Below are 18,420 nucleotides of genomic sequence, written 5' to 3'. Positions count from 1 at the left end.
TCCTGGGGTTCCAACACCCTAGCCTCCTCGGGCACCAAGTACACATACAATATACATCCATGCACGCAGGCAAAACACTCACACACATAAAATCATATTTTTTTAAAAAATAAGTAAATAGGGGCTGGACAAGTGGCTCAGAGGTTAAGAGCACTCACTGGCTGCTCTTCCAGAGGTTCTGAGTTCAATTCCCAGCGACCACATGGTGGCTCACAACTGTCTGTAATGAGATCTGGTGCCCTCTTCTGGCCCGCAGGGATGTGTTCAGGCAGAACATTGTATACATAATAAATAAATAAATCTTAAATAAATAAATAATAGCCGGGCGGTGGTGGTGCACGCCTTTAATCCCAGCACTTGGGAGGCAGAGGCAGGCGGATCTCTGTGAGTTTGAGGCCAGCCTGGTCTACAAAGCAAGTTCCAGGAAAGGCGCAAAGCTACACAGAGAAACCCTGTCTCAAAAAACCATAGATAGATAGATAGATAGATAGATAGATAGATAGATAGATAGATAGATAGATAAAGTGTTCCGATAGGAGACAGCGTCTGGAGAGGAAAAAAAAAAAAGAATGAGGGCTGGAGAGATGGCTCAGAGGTTAAGAGCACTGCTTGTTCTTCCAAATGTCCTGAGTTCAATTCCCAGCAACCACATGGTGGCTCACAACCATCTGTAATGAGATCTGATGCCCTCTTCTGGCCTGCAGGGATATGTGCAGGCAGAACACTGTATACATAATAAATAAATAAATCTAAAAAAAAAAAGAATGGGACCAAGGTAGCTGTAATGTCAACTGTGTCTGACTTGTCAAGTTGAGGGGTAAGTACATGTATATTAGTCACATGATCCCTAATATTTTTGTGTGCCTCAATTATTTCCTAACTGTAGGGCCCTGGTCTCCTCCTCTGTCTTAGGTCATCAACCTAAGACAGAGCACTTGGGTGGCCTGGGCAGGTGTCTCCATGACGGGTAAGGTGACCTGCTGATGTCCCACGCAACCTAAGTCAGAAGCTCATTTTTTAGTAAAAAGGGGAACCTGTAGGGCCCTGGTCTCCTCCCATATTGAGTAAAGCTGATGCCTGCTTGCCGACCTTGACCAGATGTCCTCCCTATGATAATTCCCTGCCGATATCCACCCTTCTGAACGCTTAAGGGAAGTTCCTTGTTTGTGTATCCTGCATTTTGGGCGTTAACAGCTTAGATGCAAGAATTTCGGTAGCGAACTTCTGCCCTCAGGGGATCCTCCATTTGTGCTGTAAGCCTGTATTTAAGGTTTCCTCCCTCTTTCAATAAATGGCATTCGGCATTCTGCTGAGGGGAATGACCCGCTGTCCTTTTGTCTCTATTTTTTAATCAGCAGCCCCTCGCTCGGACATGGTGAACGGGCATCGGTAACGCAGGCGTTACCGCAATACCTAATAAAAATAATTCATATTTTTATATGAGAGGGCAGGGGATTAAAATACTGAGGTAAATCATTAAAATAGACAACAGTGAGTTTTTCTCCTAAAAGAGGGAGAAAGGGCAAAAGCAGTCTGGATTCCATTCATAATTTTATTGCAGCCGGGGGTGGGGAGGTGGGGAACAGCCTCTCGCCTGTGTGTGGGGAACAGGCCCAATTTCTGAGTGCACAGGACTGCCCGAGGGAGGGAAGGCTAGAAGCACGGGTGTGATGCCTCCTGCCCCGACAACCTGGCTAAGGGATCTGTTTGTAGCTTGGCAGTGATGGGGAATTGAACTGAGGATCTAGCACATGCCAGAAAAAGGCTATAACTGCTGAGCCCACAGCCGCAGCCTCTCTGAGGTTTCTAGAAGTTCAAATGAATGCATATTCACATCGCATATTCACGTTTGACATATTCATGACGTAGTCTCAATCATATTTAGGTGACATCTCATACGACACAAGGTATCTCAAGATGCTCAGAGCTAAGAAACCATTAAAACAAGTTACTACATGATGGGTGCTGTCCACTGGACTCTACCTTTCAAAGCTTCTAACAAGCTTGTTTGTTCAGTTCATCAATGTTATTTCTAGAAATAACCAATGTTATGTCTAGAAATAAAAATCTACCGACTGTTAAAAAATGCTTTTGTTTCAGATCAGATACATTGAACACAACAACACACTAAGTAGTTTCCTCACATCCCACTGGTGTGGTTCAGTAGGCTGGCAGATGGTGGGCACCTGTCCTCCATTCCCCAACCAGACTAACGTCCATCCTTCCTCAGGTTAACACACAGAGCTTGGTTTACACAGCCCTGGACCTGGAGTCAAGGAACAAGCGGAAGGTGGTTTGGCCACCGCTAAGTCCTGCACATGGACGCAGGGGGATGGCTGCCTCTGTGTAGCCAACATACCTCAGGCATATGCAGAGCTGGCTCCAGAGACTAGCTCCATCGGCCAGGAAACCCTGGGTACAGACACACGGGCACACACGCAGGCAGACCATCCAGCCATACCCAGTCTTTCGAGGAGAAGGCTGTCCACGATCTCCCCGGAGAACAGCAGGAGCGTGGGAGACAGTACCACATGGTCTGGCCACATGAGGAGGAACCTCAGAGCCAGCCACTTGCCTGGTTTATTCCTCACGACATTCTCTCAGGATCCTACCCGTAAATGATGGGCCACCGCTGTATCGGTGGAGGCTAGGACACCTGTGGTGGAGGGAACCAGGGAATATGACAGAACCCTCACCAAGGAGGCCTTCCCTAGCTGAGGGTGCAATACCAGGTTGAAAACGTACAGGGCAACTTTCACAATTTTCTTTTTAAAATTCAACGTATTACTATTGTTCTTGTTGATGACGATGTGAGTGCAGACATGCTTTTGTGGAGGACAACTTGTAAGAGTTGGCTCTCTCCAACTGTGGGATCCAGGGATCGAACTCGGGTCCTCGGGTTCGTGAAAAAAGCGCTTTAGCCACTGAGTCATCTCACCCGGCCTCCCTAAGCAATAAGGAACAGAATGGCTTTGAGACGGGGTCTCTCAGTGTACCCCCAAGCTAGCCTAGAACTCAAGTCTTCCAGTCTCGGCCTGCCGAGCCTTGGGGCTACAGGTAGGAGCCACCACAGCCGGCTCCATTTTTTCTTCCTCCCAACTGCCTTTATAGCTATAACAGCCAGCCTCTGAGGAAATGGCCTTTGGTGGCCTTTTCATTGATAAGCACATTCTTCTACCTGGCTTTCCTGGGCCAAGGACTCCTGGGTTGGGCCGCCTGTTGGTTCCCTATGCAGATTAGGTAGGGCGATGGGGATCCAGCCAGAGAAAGTCCTCTAATGTTTGCTGTTGGCTGCTCCGGGAAGCCTAGGAGAAAGACATCAAGTCCTTCTCTAATCATCCTGGCTCCATCTTTCTTGTTTTATTTTATTTTTCTACCTACCACTGCCTCCCAAGTGCTGAGGTCTAAAAGCACCCCACCTCTGGTCTTTTCTGGATTACGTGTCTGTGTGACCCTACCCAAGGAGCCCAGAGGCAGACTCCCTCTGGAGCTGGAGTGACAGGTGGTCGTGAGCCACCTGACGTGGGTGTGGGAACTGAACTCGGGACCTGTACAGGAACAGCAGGCACTCTGAACTACTGAGCCATCTCTCATTTTCCTGTCTAAACAAACAGCATACTATGCGAGCAGCCGCCAGGTCCCTCCTGGCGACACACAATGGAGAGCAGGCAGGGCAATACAAGGCGTGTTCAAAGCCACTTGGAGGTTAGAGGGCCCCGCCTCCAGCTTCCCGGACTAAAGGACGTCCGGCATTCTGATGAATGGAATCCGTCACAAGCACCCATGCGCCTGTTCTTCCCCTTGGAAACGTGAGACACGTGAAGAAAAATGTGTGCGCTTTACGCTTCCATCAGCCAGGTCCCCTTTTTCACAGAATCTTTCACCAACACTATGCAAAAGCAGCCTGGAGCCGCCTCAGAGCCTCAGCTCGGAGCTAAGTCAGACGCTGCTTCACCCATTTCCGCCCCAGAATGTGGCCCGAAAGGCTGGATTACAGCTGCCTCCCCGGCAGTGGGAGGAAATAAAACCCTCTCTTGGGTGCTTTTGTATTCTGGGCCACCCTGAAAACCTTCCCCAACAAGATCCGATTGCCTTCCTTCTAGCAGACAGCAAGGTCCTATGAATTGCCAGAGGGCACGCCAAGTCTGTCTCCAGAGCCCCACCGGCCGCCTGAGGTTGGAGGGCTGAATCATCATGGCTACCCACGCTGGGAAAGTCTCGACTGGGTTCCCTTCTGGGTAGCTCCCAGGGCCCAGCCTCACAAAAAGAACCGGATTTGGAGACCTGCACTTCCAGGCAGCCTTTCTCATCAGGGGCAGTGGGGTGGGAAGGACAGGTCTCCAACAAAATAGTGAGCCCTAGAGGTACTCGGCAGCAGAGGACACTGACTCATTGGAGCAAGTGACCACCATGTGCCCAGGGATCCTCTCCTGGACCACACCCACATATGGCAGCCCACCATACAGGCAGAGGTGATGTCCTAGAAGGGGCCTAAGAAGTATACGGAAGTTCTGGGTGAGATGTGGAAGGGGTTTTGTTGTTGTTGTTTTTGTTTTTTCTTGCAAGACAGGTTTCTCTGTATAGCCCTGGCTGTCCTGGAACTCCCTCTACAAACCATACTAGCCTCAAACTCACAAAGATCCGCCCGCCTCTGGCTCCCAAGTGCTGGGATTAAAGGTGTGAACCACCACCGCCCTGCTGGGAACTCTTGTTTTTTGTTTTTTGTTTTTTTTTTTTAAGATCTCCTACACAAACAAGGTAAAAGTTTCAGCCTCAGGACTTTCCTCCAGCAAGGCTCAGGGATGGGGGAGGGAGGGAGGACATCACAATCTCAGAGTGAGGAGGGCTTTAGTGAAGCATCCTTTGAATCAGAAGTCAGGAGCCTGGAAGATAGAATGTGGCAGAAGCGAATCTGGCCACTTGTTGGAGTGGAGAGCTGTGGTCCAAACCTTAGCCCAACCCAGCCACTGGAGGCCACCCAGCACCAAGTAGTGGAGCAGCCAGGCAGCTGGCAGGCACACAGGTGGCTGTGGGTGTGATGCCTGAGGCTTAGCTCACAAGGTCATTGGGCCTCCACCCTGGGATCTGCCGTCCGGAGTCACCGAGGCTATCACAAGTAGGAGGCCTGTGAACTCTTGGTTCCGGAGGCCTATTCTAAGCACACTCTGCGATGCTGGAACTTCTGTCTCCCCTTTCCATGAGATAAGCATCAGCAATGTACACCACCAAGGAAGAAACTTGGGAATTACAAGTGCTGATGCATAGCTCCCTGAGGGCAGGTCTCTGCAGGGGAGTGAACGTGCGTCCTGAGGTATGGGAACCCTAGCTTGTGGCATGTGCTCAAGCCCATCATCTCTTAACCACCCTCCTCTGGGTCCACACCCAGCCTGAGATCCAGGATGGGAGCAACATCTCCAGCAGCCTTGTCCCGCAGCACCTCCCTTTCAGCTGATATCCAAGAGGAGTTCTGGTCCAGTCTTAGGTGGAAGGAGGCCGGAGCCCCGCCCTGGCTCCACCCCTAACTAGCTGTGTCCTTCAGGAGGTCATAATCCTGGGTAAGACCATTTCCTAAGGTGCTAGATGAGCAAATCTCGGGTGGGAAAGGGTCAGCCCCTGGTCACCTCTGCCTCTCACCTGTAGATAGTTCTCTTTGTCTGAATGTCAAAGTCAGGCTGACTGAACCTACTACCTAACCTTGATGATATCAACTACCCTAGGGTGGGTAAAACACACCTATAGCACTAATAAAAATGTGTGTTTCCCCCACAATCTCAGGCTATTTCTGGAAAAACATCCTAGACAAGGTGGCAGAAAGGGGAGATAAATCTTTAAGACCCACCAGCATACCTCACTTTACACCAGACAAACATCACCCCTAGGACCAGGTGTCCGTGTGCAAGAATACACATGTCACAAGCAACACATGCCAAGCCCTCCACGCTCTCCAAGTGACGAAAGTGTCTTATTTGAGCTCCGGGGCTGAGACCGCCTGGAAATTACAGCTTTAGAGGAATAAAACATTCCATTCAGACGTGCGGTTCCAGACCGAAGGCCTATGAGCAAAGTTTCCGGTGGCCTCTGCTCCTCTCCCCACACCGGAAAGCCAGGCGGGTCACCCCGTCCTCAGATTAAGGAGCAGCTGCAACAGCTGGGGGAGCCCAGTGACGGTCTCAGGAGGGCATCACGTTCTCCAAATGGGAACCCCAAATATGGGATGCCTGGCTTTCAGCCAGCACCCCCACCGGCTGCTCACTAACCTCCCCAGCATATCTCAGTGCTCACACCTTCCCCGCCCACGGCGCATGGACCTTCCCAAACAGGCCCTACAGACAGGCCCGCTGGTCCCCACCCAGCCAGGTCCCAGCCTGGCACTTCGCGGTACCCAACTGACATCCATGGTCCTTTTCAAGGACACTGCAGTATACAATCTAGCCTTAGGGAGTGGGGGTCTTCGGCCAGCCGCCCATCTCCTCAAAGCACACACACACGCTCACACGCCGACAATGCCATGGTGAACCCCAGAGCGAGGCCTGTCGCCTGCACCCTGTAGTCCAACCGAATGCCTCCGGGAGAGGCTGGGGGAGGATGCAGGCGGTGGCGAGCGGATGCAAGAATGCAAGGCTGTGGCCAGGGCGGCGCCGGCGGGGCTCACCTTTTTGACTTGGTCATCCTTTAGCTCGGTGAAGTAATAGGCCAGGAGCTGCGCAGCGATCATGCTGGCGGTCGGGGATGCAGGGAAGCAGGCGTGGGGCCAGCGGCTCCTCGGTAGCCCTGGTGAGCAGTGGTCCTCCGGTGGCGGATCTGCGACTCCTCCTCCTGCTTTGGCTCCTCCCCCTCAGTCCCCGGGCGGGGCGTCAGCCTGCGCGCTCCGGACCTCCGAGCTCCCGTCCCTGGGAGGGTGACAGCCGCCAGCCGGCCCACCTCCTCAGTCCCCATTGGCTGCACCGCGCCTCTGCTGCACCAAGCTGGGGCTTCCCAGCCGGAGCGGGAGAGTGACGGCTGCTCCCTCCCGCGCCGGAAAGGAGGCAGCACCCAGCACGTCCCCCACGTAAGGAGCGCACGGTCACGCGTGGTGGCACTGTGCCACGCCTGAGCGGGTGGGTGGGACCCGGGGCAGGAGGTGTGCGACACGATCTGGAGAGGATGCGAGGACTGATCTTGGAGTGTTGCCCCCGGACACCGCAGACTAGAGAACGCGAGCGGGGCCACACCCCTTCTTCTGAGATTAGGGCTCGCCACCCCCCCACCTCCCCACTGTTGGGGAAGCACACAAGTGGGCGTGGAAAGCGAGCGGAAGCTAGAGCTAGGCGGCTTCGCGGATCTTGCACTGGGTCCCTGCGCCTGCCCGCCCTAGAGTAGCCGGGATCTAAGGATGATGCACGGAACCGTACCTTGGTCCCCCCAAGCCTACATCCCAAATTGTCAGAGTTCACATGACTAAGCCCGAACCGCCCGCTCCAGTGGCTCCAAGTAAGAGTTCACGGGCTCCCGCAAGGAATTTGAGCCTCAGGCCACAGGCTGTCCCCATCCTCCCAGCCCTCTCAGGCTCTTTGGCATCCTAGAGGTTGGGAGTACTGTTCAGTTTGGGGACTGAGGGGAAATCCTGTTACTACACGTAAGAACTCAGACAAACAGAAGTGACTGCCACCCTGATTCCACAGGTAAGGAACCTGAGCCCACTTTACAGCTGTGTCCAGGAGTAAGAGGCTGGGTTTGCTTATCGTCCACACTGGTGACCTCGCAGTTGGCAGCTTCTCTTGCAGGCCTCGGTTCCTGAGGCCAAGACTGCCGCATATGGGGCCCTAAGATGACCAGAGTCCGGCTTCTACCGCACACCCGGGTGCTGGGAGCCCCTGGCATGGCATCCATCAAGGCGGAGATACCTAAGCCCCAGGACACCCTTCAAGTACCCCAGGACCCTCACAGCCGCCACCACCCACTGGAGAAAGGGGACCTTAGACCAGAGGCCTCCATCCAGGACACATCCCTACCCTGCCTTGGGACAGGTGCAGATGTGTCCTAAATCACCTCACTGAGTCAGTCTCTCTCTCTCTCTCTCTCTCTCTCTCTCTTTTTTGGTTTTTCGAGACAGGGTTTCTCTGTGTAGTTTTGCGCCTTTCCTGGTACTCGCTTTGTAGACCAGGCTTGGCCTCGAACTCACAGAGATCTGCCTGCCTCTGCCTCCCGAGTGCTGGGATTAAAGGCGTGTGCCAACCACCGCCCGGCGAGTGTCTCTCTCTTTACCCATAAGATAGAACAGTAGCTAGGTAGCTTCTGAGGCTACAACCCGTGGTGTTTTGTTTTTGTTGTTGTTTGCTTTTTTTGTGAAACAACAGCCTAAATATCTTCATCTAATAAAATACACCAGGCTGCTATCATAGAGTGGACTTGGGAGCTACAGGTTAAAGTTTGGGGGCCTGTTACCTGTACATCACCATTTCCAAGGCCCAGGGAGAGCCTAACAGTTACATTTGAATTATTTTTCCTAATTGAAGCCCCCCCCCACACACACACACACACAGATTATCTAGCCTTTGAGTCCCACGTAAATCTCAATCTACCCCTGGGTAACTCTAAATCAAGAACAGCGGATTTTTCCTGCCGACACAAACACTACCCATGTGGCCGCCGGGACAAAATGGTTCTTCTGAACTGTGTTTGGATTTACAGGTACGTTTCGGCAGGCTCAGGAGGCTGGGGACTCTTTGAGGATGGAGGGTTATTTTTGTTCTTCTTAGCTCTGTAGGTTAAATGGGCCACCTTTCTGAGCCCAGTGTCAGGGTCCTGGCCCTCACCCAGCCTTCAGCACTGTCACCCATCAAGCCGGAGTCGGGGAGAAGCTTAGCCGTGCTTGTAGGCAGGTAGGGACCTCTGCTGTCCCCTCTGCTAGCCCCTGTGCCAAGGTGACTCAGGACGCATGCGCAGATGCAAAGCCGGGCACCAAGGGTTAGCATTATTTCCTGATACATCTCTAGGTCAGATCCGTTGCTACTCCCAACATCCCCACCGCCACCTCTACCCCCCACCCCTACCCCGTGCCCGCCTTGAGTCTTCCTCCTTTCTAGCCAGAAGTATGACTAGAACATTTGAGCTGTCTTTCTGGCTGCTGGCTACCCGCCGCCGCCGCCCCCATCCAAACCATTCGGAGCTGCAGGCCACATTAATTGCACTGAAGATCAAGCTAATCGCCATCATGTCCCAGCTCACAAGCCCCTTCTGGGCCCTGCATCCTGATGGAGCCAGTTGAAATGTGTTGGCCGGGGACCTGACCCTACTCTTTCTATTTCTCTCTTCCCTTGTCCCTGGCCACAGCAGGGCTGTTGCCACCGTATTCACCCACAAGTCCGTTCCATTGTGCCCCAATTCGTTATTACCTTGCTCACCCGGCCTTCTCTGCTCACCTGACCTGCTCAAGTTCCAGCTTCACCAAAGGCAGACGCATCTGGCTTCCCTTCCCTAGCCAGCCTCCCCTGACCTCAGCTACTCACCCTGGCCTCCCAGGCCCCAGCACCTCCACAGGGCACACTCGGACAGTGCTCAGAGTCCATGCAAATGGACGACGCCAGGGCTCTTCTCTACAGACAAGGAGCCGGACGCACAACTGGTGGGCCATCTTGCCCAGTGGCAGGTTGCGGTGGAATTTGGAGCCAGGACTCAAACCCAGTTCTGATACTCAGCCAGCACTCTGTCCATCCCACCTCACCACCTCAGGCAGCCTGGGCCCCAGATAAGCAACACTGAGTCAGGACTGCCTCACTGATATGGGTGACTGTGTCCTGGGAGCCTGGTTTTATCTGCTCCCATCAGGCAGCTCCCTGAAGCTTGCCCTAGGGCAGTGTTGTGTCCGTCAATTGAGCCGCAGATCACCTCATGCATGTTTCTTGTTGGTTTTTTTTTTTTTTGAGACAGGGTCTCACTATGTAGTTCTAGCTGCCCTGGAACTCTCTCTGTAGACCAGGCTGGCCTTGAGATCTGCCTACCTCTGCCTCCCAAGTGCTGGGATTAAAGATGCACACCACCATGCCCAGCTGTATTTTTAATTTTTTTAGGTTTATTTTTTTGTATGTGAATGTTTTGCATACATGCATTATGAATGTATATGTGTGTATGCATGGATACCATGCATGTGCCTGGTGCCCAAGGGTGTTTGTAAGTTGCCATGTAGGTGCTGGGAATTGAACCCTGGCCCTCCCTAAGAGCAGCCATTGCTCTTTCTAACCCCCATCAAAAGGGTCATGACCCACAGGAAGAACTTAATCCAGAGAATCTCAGCCCTCCACCCCCTTTCTGGAAGCTTCTCCTTCCCCTCCAGTCCACTGAGCTCCCAGTTCGTTCACCGGAGCTCCCCTGGTCGTGGGAGGGACCAAATGTTGCCAGGCTGCTACCCACCCCCTCAAACACACCTGCCCAGAAGACAGGCTGAATGCTTAGGCCATCTATTAATTTCCATCCGACCCACAGTACTGGGTGTTACTCCACGGTGATCTCGGACAGACTGGCTGAACCTCTGGCACCTGGGAGTGCACTCCTACCAATAATCGTGTTTACATAATGTCACCAGTTTACAGAGCGGTTTCTCACATATTGCCTCATTTATCCCGATAACAGCCTGGAGAGGTTACCAGGACAAATATCATTATCCCCACTTAATCATTCAGTGAGGTGTGAGAGAGGCCTGCAGATAATAAGAAGAGACAGCCGGGCGGCGGCGGCGGCGGCGGCACATGCCTTTAATCCCAGCACTTGGGAGCCAGAGGCAGGCGGACCTCTAAGTTCGAGGCCAGCCTGGGCTACAGAGCAAGTTCCAGGATAGGCTCCAAAGCGACACAGCGAAATCCTGTCTCTAAAAATAAATAAATAAATAAATAAATAAATAAATAAATAAATAAATAAATAAATAAATAAATAACAACCCAACAAAGTGTTTCTGTGAGTCACATCACTGGGTTACAACCTGGCTGAGAATTTGCCCAGTGAGAGCTGCTGATTCAGACCCTGGGGATGGTGATATAATGTCTTCTATAATGAAACCCCAGATAGCCTATCACCTACAGCCTGTAGGGACTTTCTGATGAAGAGTACCCAAGGGTGAAAGTTCACTGGGACCTCTACTCAGCTTTGCCCAAAAAGCTACCAGCACCTCCAGACACCATCCATATTGCCTGGGCTGGTAAAAAATCACATTCTCAGCTGCTTTCCCTCTGACTGGCCCAAAGTTCTGTCTGTTAAATTCAAGATCAATTAGCTGTCAACTGCTAAGCTAAAACTATAATGTCTTGTTTGGCCCAGGTAGTGTTTTATAAACACTGGCCAACACTTAGCCTCATTGGACTTCACTGTAAAACCCACATTTCTAGCGTCCAGGATCTAGCCCCATGGTGATAATTATGTAGTAAGGGGTGGGCTAGGCATGAAAGCAGCCACTACCCTCTCTTCAGCCCAGGCAGGCGCCTGGAGCCAGCCCCAGCCCACTCAACCCACCACTCCACGGATTGAGGACACTGGAAAGGACTGCCTCTGTCCTAATGGGGGGACTTTATAAGCAAGGAGCCTCAGGCATTAGGGCCAGGGTCGGGATGAAGCGAGGCAGAAACGGGGTGCCAGATTTAAGTTTTGCACGAGAATGTTGTGCCTTGGGAACACTTGCCCCTGGGGTATCATAATGACTCCTACCTGCTTGCTTGGCTCTACCCCGGCGGCTTCACCACTACTCAGAGAGGGCTCCACCCCCACATCCTCACTCAGCTTCTAGCCCGAGGAGGCTGAGGAAGGCCGTTCTGAAGGCCCGAGGCGCTTAGGCACCTGTTCTTTATCTCAAGCCAGGCCTTCCCCACCGGAAGCCCTTATTTTGTTGGCCCAGAGCAATTACAAGTGACCATGTGGACCACCCTGAGTTTCCTGATCAGGGCTGCCCAGTTCCCACACAAATGACGGACCACCTTCACAGAGCCGGCAAAGGTCCCGCCTCCACCCACCTGCCTGCCTTTGGTTTCGTGCCAAAATATACTAGGAAGTGCTTACACACACACAGTCCACATCCACGCCTAGAGAAGGCTCCCAGGGCAGAAGTGTTCAGAGCAAATTGAACATTCAAACAAGCAAACAAAAATTAAGGACTGACTTGGTGTTTTTGCTAAGAAAAGACCTTTTAAAAGCTACTTTTATCACTGGGAGTTGGTGGTGCACGCCTTTAATCCCCAGCACACAGGAGGCAGAGGCAGGTGGATCTCTGTGACTTCAAGGCCAGCCTGGTCTTTGTAGTGACTTCCAGGACTATGTAGTAAGTTGCCTTTTTCTTTCTCTCTTTATCTTTCCTTTTTCTTCCTTCCTTCCTTCTTTCCTTCCTTCCTTCCTTCCTTCCTTCCTTCCTTCCTTCCTTCCTTTCTTTCTTTCTTTCTTTCTTTCTTTCTTTCTTTCTTTCTTTCTTTCTTTTTTGTTTTTGGAGCTGAGGATCGAACCCAGGGCCTTGGGCTTGCTATGCAAGCGATCTGCCACTGAGCTAAATCCCCAACCCTGCCTTTTTCTTTCTTTAAAAAAAGAATTTTTTTAATTTATTTATTTTTATTTTATGTGCATCGGTGTTTTGTCGTGGGTGTCTGGTCCCCTGGAACTGGAGTTACAGACAGTTGTGAGCTGCCATTGGCTGCTGGGACTTGAACCCAGATCCTCTGGAAGAGCAGTCAGTGCTCTTAACTGCTGAGCCATCTCTCCAGCTCCTGTAAGTTGCTGTCTGAGTTGTTAACAAGTGTTTAAAAATCGTTCAGTGGATTTTAGCCTGGGACTAATATTTCTAACGATTTCTGAAACGACCCTAAACATGCTTCTGCAATCTTGTACTGTGTATTTATGGGAAGCGGTTTTCTCAGCATTGATGAGACTAAAGGGAGTTAGTTGACTCTGAAAATAAAAAAATAAAATAAAATAAAAAAAGCCACAAAGATTTGGTATATCCTTCAGGATGAAATATTCAGCCCAGATTTAATTCCTCATGTAAAAACAAACATACTCATCGCTTGTTTGGGTTTTTTTTTTCTTTCTCTTTCTTTCTTTTTCTTTCTTTCTTTCCTTTCTTTTTCTTCTTCTTCTTCTTCTTCTTCTTCTTCTTCTTTCTCTCTCTCTCTCTCTCTCTCTCTCTCTCTCTCTCCTCTCTCTCTCTCTCTCTCTCCTCTCTCTCTCTCTCTCTCTTTCTCTCTCTCTTTCTTTTTTCTTTTTTTTTTAACTCCGAGACAAGATTCTCTGTGTAGCCCTGGCTGTCCTGGAACTCACTCTGTAACCAGACTGGCCTCCAACTCGGAAATCCAATTGCCTCAACCTGCTCTTCCCCATTCCTGGAGTGCTGGGATGCGTGTGCCACCACCTGGCCAAACATGCCCATCTTACTAGCAGCCAAATTACTGTCGTCTTTAGTAGGCAAGAGTGAATGCGTATTAGAGCTGGCAAGATGGCTTCATTGCCGAGCAACCCTGACAGCCTGAGTTCCATCCTTGGAACCGATCATGGAAGGAGGTTCGGGAACCGGCTGTCAAAGGTGCCTTCTGACCGCCACACATTCACTCACGCATGCGCGCCGATGACCCCCTCCCCACACAATAATCATTAATTTAATTTAATTTAAATTACATGCCTTTAATCCCAGCACTCCAGAGGCAGAGGCAGGATTTCTATGAGTTTGAGGCCAGCCTGGTCTACAAAGCAAGTTCTAGGACAACCATGGCTACACAGTGAAAACCTACATTAAAAAATTATACATATATATGAATATAAATCATATATTAAGTATGTTGAACGTAAATTTATGATTTATCATCAGTAAATATTTGATTTGTATACTTCCTTATATATCTATGTATTCAGAGTCATGTAAAAATTTTTCAGGCAAAATGGGTCACAAATGGAAAAGTTTAAGAAGCCCTGCTATATCCAAAATTTATAAGGCAGAGGCAGGAGAATTGCCCCAATTTGAGGCTAGCCTCAATTTGAGGCTAGCCTGTAGCACCTAGCAAGTTCAATGCCAGCCAGGTCTACATAGTGAGACCCTATCTCAAAAATAAACAAAAAATAAGGCCAGGCAGCAGTGGCGCACGCCTTTAATCCCAGCACTCGGAAGGCAGAGCCAGGCGGATCTGGGTTTCACTGTGTAGCTTTGGAGCCTGTCCTGGAACTTGATCTGTAGACTAGGCTGGCCTCGAACTCAGAGATCCACTTGCCTCTGCCTCCTGAGTGCTGGGATTAGAGGTGTGTACCACCACTGCCCAGCTAGAAATGTCCTTTTAAACTTTTTATTAATTCATTTATTTGTGTGTGTGTGTGTGTGTGTGTGTGTGTGTGTGTGTGTGTGTGTGTGTGTGTGTGTTCATGGACACGTTGTGGTACATATGTGGGGTTTACGGACCACTTACCGGAGTCTGTTATCTCCTTCCAATATGGGGAGGGGGTATCCTAGCAACCACTTGTATACAGAGCCATCTTGCCAGCCCCTCTATGTCTCAATGTAAATACCTTGAAGAGAGCTGAGGACCAAACCCTCTCCCCACAGACACTGAGAATGAGTGCCTCCTTCTGCAGTCAGTTTCTTCTGTAATATACTGTATCAGCTCCCGTGGCTCACTCCAGCACTCAGGTGGCAGAGTCAGGAGCGTCAAGGCCAGCCTGGGCTACCTATTTAGACTCTGTCTCAGGAAACAAAATGTAAAACAGGAAGAAACCCCACTTTATTGGGAGAATTCCCACAGAGCTGCACCTGGTTTGAGTGTTAGCACCTGGCCTTATTCTGCCTTCTGGGATTGCTACCTTTTGTTTCGAGGCACCCCTGATGTGAATCTTGTCTGAGAGTCTTCTGAAGGTGCAAAGCCTATGCAAATGTGGTTGAGAAAGAACCGGAACACCACAGGTATTTCTTGAGTGAGAATTTGCATTTGGCATTGTCCCTTGGGGAAGACTTTAGATAAGAGGTTTTTGGGGTACAAAGATTTACTTGCTAAAAGGTGTAAATTGGAGAACAATAAAAGAGCCCTTTGCGCTGAGGGGCCCCCAGCTGGATCAGGCCCTCTGAATAGGTGTGACAGTTGATTGGCTTGATCAGTTTGGGAGGCAACTAGGCAGTGGTACCAGGTCCTGTGCTCATTGCATGAGTTGGCTGTTTGAAACCTGGAGCTTATGCAGGGACGCTTGGCTCAGTCTGGGAGGAAGGGACTGGACCTGCCTGGACGAGTCTACCAGGTTGAGCGCAGTCCTCGGGGGAGGATTTGCCCTGGAGGAGGTGGGAATGGGGGGTGGGCTGGGGGTAAGGGGAGGGGGTGGGAGTGGGGAGAATAGGGGAACCCGTGGCTGATATGTAGAATTGAATGGTATTGTAAAATAAAATAAATAAAATTAAAAAAAAAAAAAGAGCCCTTTGCTAATCTACAGTGGAGCAGTTGGTAGACAGTTGGTAGAGATGGATCCCCTCTGCAGCTGGGAAAGGCTAGAATCATCCTTCAGGTGCCTCTGCCTCTTGATTCCACAAACCTGAGCGAACATCCACACCCGACACGCAACACCTCTTATTCTCAAGTTCCCACCATGTCAGTTTTTCCCCCTCAATAAATATTTGAGACATTCTCTACTCTGTATTCCCCTGGTCACTCCAAATGTGTGGCAAAGGACAAGACAGAGTGTCTGCCCACATTTTGGGAGACAGTGAACATATCCTACTTAAATGTGTATTAGGCCAGCATGGTCTAGCTAGCACAGCCACATCCCATCATAACCACCTCTCCTCTGGCCTAACTAATCAATGTTTCTGTTTTTAGCTGAATTCAGTGTCTCCTTCCCTTCCCCCCTCAAGGATCACATTTCCAGCCTCCTTTGCAGCTACGTGTGGTCATGTGACCAACCTTCAGCTAAAGAGAGAAAGAGATGGAAGTGGGAGAGTCTTCTGGTAACTTTTGGAAGCCTGCCCAAGCATACAGCTATTATCCCACCTTCCCTAGGGCATTCTTCCTGCCTCCCTCCTGTCAGCTCCTTGGATTATAAATCACCCTGGGAAAGGCAGCCGTACCATACAAGATAAAGCACCAAATTTAAGTAGGTGCCTGGGTCCCAGTCAGCAAGGTGTCCTCACCAGCCCCACATACCTCCTACCTCCGGGTTTCCAAAATGAAAAGGAAAATGAAGTTGTATTGTGTTTGTGGCTATTTAGGGGTTTTCTGTTAAAATCAACCAAATCTGTTTATAACCAACACAGAGACTCAATACCTAAGGGGTCAGGGCATTGTCGTAAGCAGGGCGGACAGGAAGGCCTCCCTGAGGATGTGACATTTGAGCAGAACAAAAGGAGGGAGAAGCCATGGCAGAGTCTGGGAAACGGTGTCCTGGGCAGAACTGACACCCTGTCACCCAAGCTGGAAACCCAAGCATTGTCCCTGGGCAACTTCTGTTCCACGGGCCACGTCTCATCTGTCACCGATGTTACAGGAATTTAGCAGAATCACTGTGTGGGGTAGATGGTAGAATGAATGGCGGGTTTTTAGAAGTACTTTGACCCTGAAGAATCCTTGTGGAAAGTGGTGATTGTTTTCCTGAATGAAGGGGCATTGTGGCCATCCCATGATTTTGGTCACAAGACACCTCAGGCACACCTGAGGCTCTTGTATCATTGTGTACCACAAAGGATACCTAATAAAGGACTAGAGTCATGAGGGCATGTGATGCTGTCCTTCAGGAAGACATGTAAATTAAGATTAGGGACCTTGGTATGAGGAAATATTTTGTGTAACTTTCAATAAAAATGCCTTTGTACAGCTGTTCGGGGTTCAGTCCATCAGAAGCGGTTGGACCTTCCTGCTGCCCCATAGGTCTTACAATTTCCTCATGGAGTGCCTTCTTTCTTCAACAGACCCATGCTACATGGTACACCCTGAAACACCAAATCCATCCAGAGCAAAAGAACTCAAAGAAATCAGACCACACAGTCTCCTGAATCCCACCTCTTTGGATGCCTTCTGCAGATGGGCCCACAATGGATTAAACTACATCCTCAGTCAAGCATGTGTGAACTAACTCCCAGAACCTGCAACTGTGCCTTATTGGAAAAATGATCTTGTGGACCCTTTTTAGTCCTGTAGCCTTGTGGTAATTTGTAAGGGAATCCTTAAGGGAGAGAGTTCCCTTTGGGGCTATGATCTCACTGTGTAGCCCAAGCTTGGCTTGAACTCACAATCCTACTGCCTCGACTTCCCAAGGGCTAGGGCTACCAACATGCACTCCCATGCCCAGCCCTAGGAAGTCACTACAAAGCCCATCTAGACATCGACTCTTTCTACCCCAACTACAGAACTTGATTATTCAGGATGCCCTGTCGGGAAATGTTTTTGGTCATGTATCAAATATTTTAATCAGGTAACCCAATAATTACATGTTTATCTTCTAACTGCCAGTGCATACTACTGCATTCATATGTATAAATCACAAACATGAAACGGCCTTGAGACTGGCTGCTTCTCATCAAGCTAAATATCTCCCTGCAGATCCTCTGCTGGGCGGAAATTACATGTTTTTAAGGCTCATTTTGGAAGTATTCATCTGAATGTCTCTTTCTTTTGTCAGATACAGTTACATCGACTGGATACAGTACTTCATATATATGTATATGTATATATATGTATATATACACACATATATAATTTATTTTAAATTTATACACATTGGTGTTATGCCTGCATCTGTGTGGGGGTGTTGGATCCCCTGGAACTGGAGTTACAGACAATTGTGAGCTGCCATGTGGGTGCTGGGAATTGAACCCGGATCCTCTGAAAGAGCAGCCAGCGTTCCTAACTGCTGAGCCATCTCTCCAGCCCTGGTACTGGTTCTTTGCTCATGCAAAGAAGTGTGCTCACATTCATTTTGCAGCATGCAACTCTACTAAGGAACAGTCAAAAGCTCGAAAGCTAAGGAATGAGAGAGAGCGTGCAGGCTGTGGGTCACACGATGGACATATCTCTACCACACAAAGGAATGAACGGGGTTTGGAAAATATGTTTTGTTGAGATGCAAACTCACATATAGTTCAACCATCTGATTTTGTCATTGTTTGAGGATTTATTTTGTTTTATGTGTGTTTTGGCTTGCATGTATATATGTGCACCATATGTATACAGAGCTCGGAGAGGCCAGACAAGGGCTTCAGATCCCCTAGGCCTGGAGTGACAGACTTTTTTGAGCCACCATTATTCGCTCTGTAAGAAGAACAAGTACTCTTAACCGATGATGAGCTGTCTCTCTAGCCCCTTATTTAGTTGTCGCTTTTTAAGATTTATTTATTTTTGTGTTTTTCAGGGACTCACCGGGTTGACCAGGCTAGCCTCAAACTCCTGGGCTCAGGGGGTCTCCATTCCTTAGCCTCCAAAGAGCTGGGACTATAGGCAGGACTATAGGCATGAT

General features: G+C 49.9%; 1 protein-coding gene and 1 long non-coding RNA gene across 7 annotated transcripts in view; one reads left to right on the top strand and one right to left on the bottom strand.

Moving 5' to 3' along the window:
* The window catches only part of Hk1 (hexokinase 1), a 111,404-nt gene that overhangs the window by 66,925 nt on the left and 26,059 nt on the right, over positions 1-18,420 (bottom strand). The window contains exon 1 of one of the 6 annotated variants that reach the window (XM_006972720.4): positions 6,653-7,019. The exons of the other annotated variants lie outside the window; for them this stretch is intronic. Within the exon in view, the coding sequence (XP_006972782.1) occupies positions 6,653-6,715 (63 nt within the window). The 5' untranslated portion in view covers positions 6,716-7,019. Of the gene's footprint in view, positions 1-6,652; positions 7,020-18,420 lie in introns of those variants that run through there. 6 annotated transcript variants of the gene reach the window in all.
* Positions 7,525-17,096, top strand: LOC121824801 (uncharacterized). The gene is made up of 2 exons (XR_013046667.1): positions 7,525-7,661; positions 16,877-17,096. It is a non-coding gene; the product is annotated as an uncharacterized LOC121824801 (long non-coding RNA).

This window comes from Peromyscus maniculatus, chromosome 21, assembly GCF_049852395.1.
Source record: "Peromyscus maniculatus bairdii isolate BWxNUB_F1_BW_parent chromosome 21, HU_Pman_BW_mat_3.1, whole genome shotgun sequence".
NCBI lineage: Eukaryota > Metazoa > Chordata > Mammalia > Rodentia > Cricetidae > Peromyscus > Peromyscus maniculatus.
Note: the sequence above shows the minus strand (reverse complement) of the source record. Positions and strands in the feature narration are given on the sequence as shown.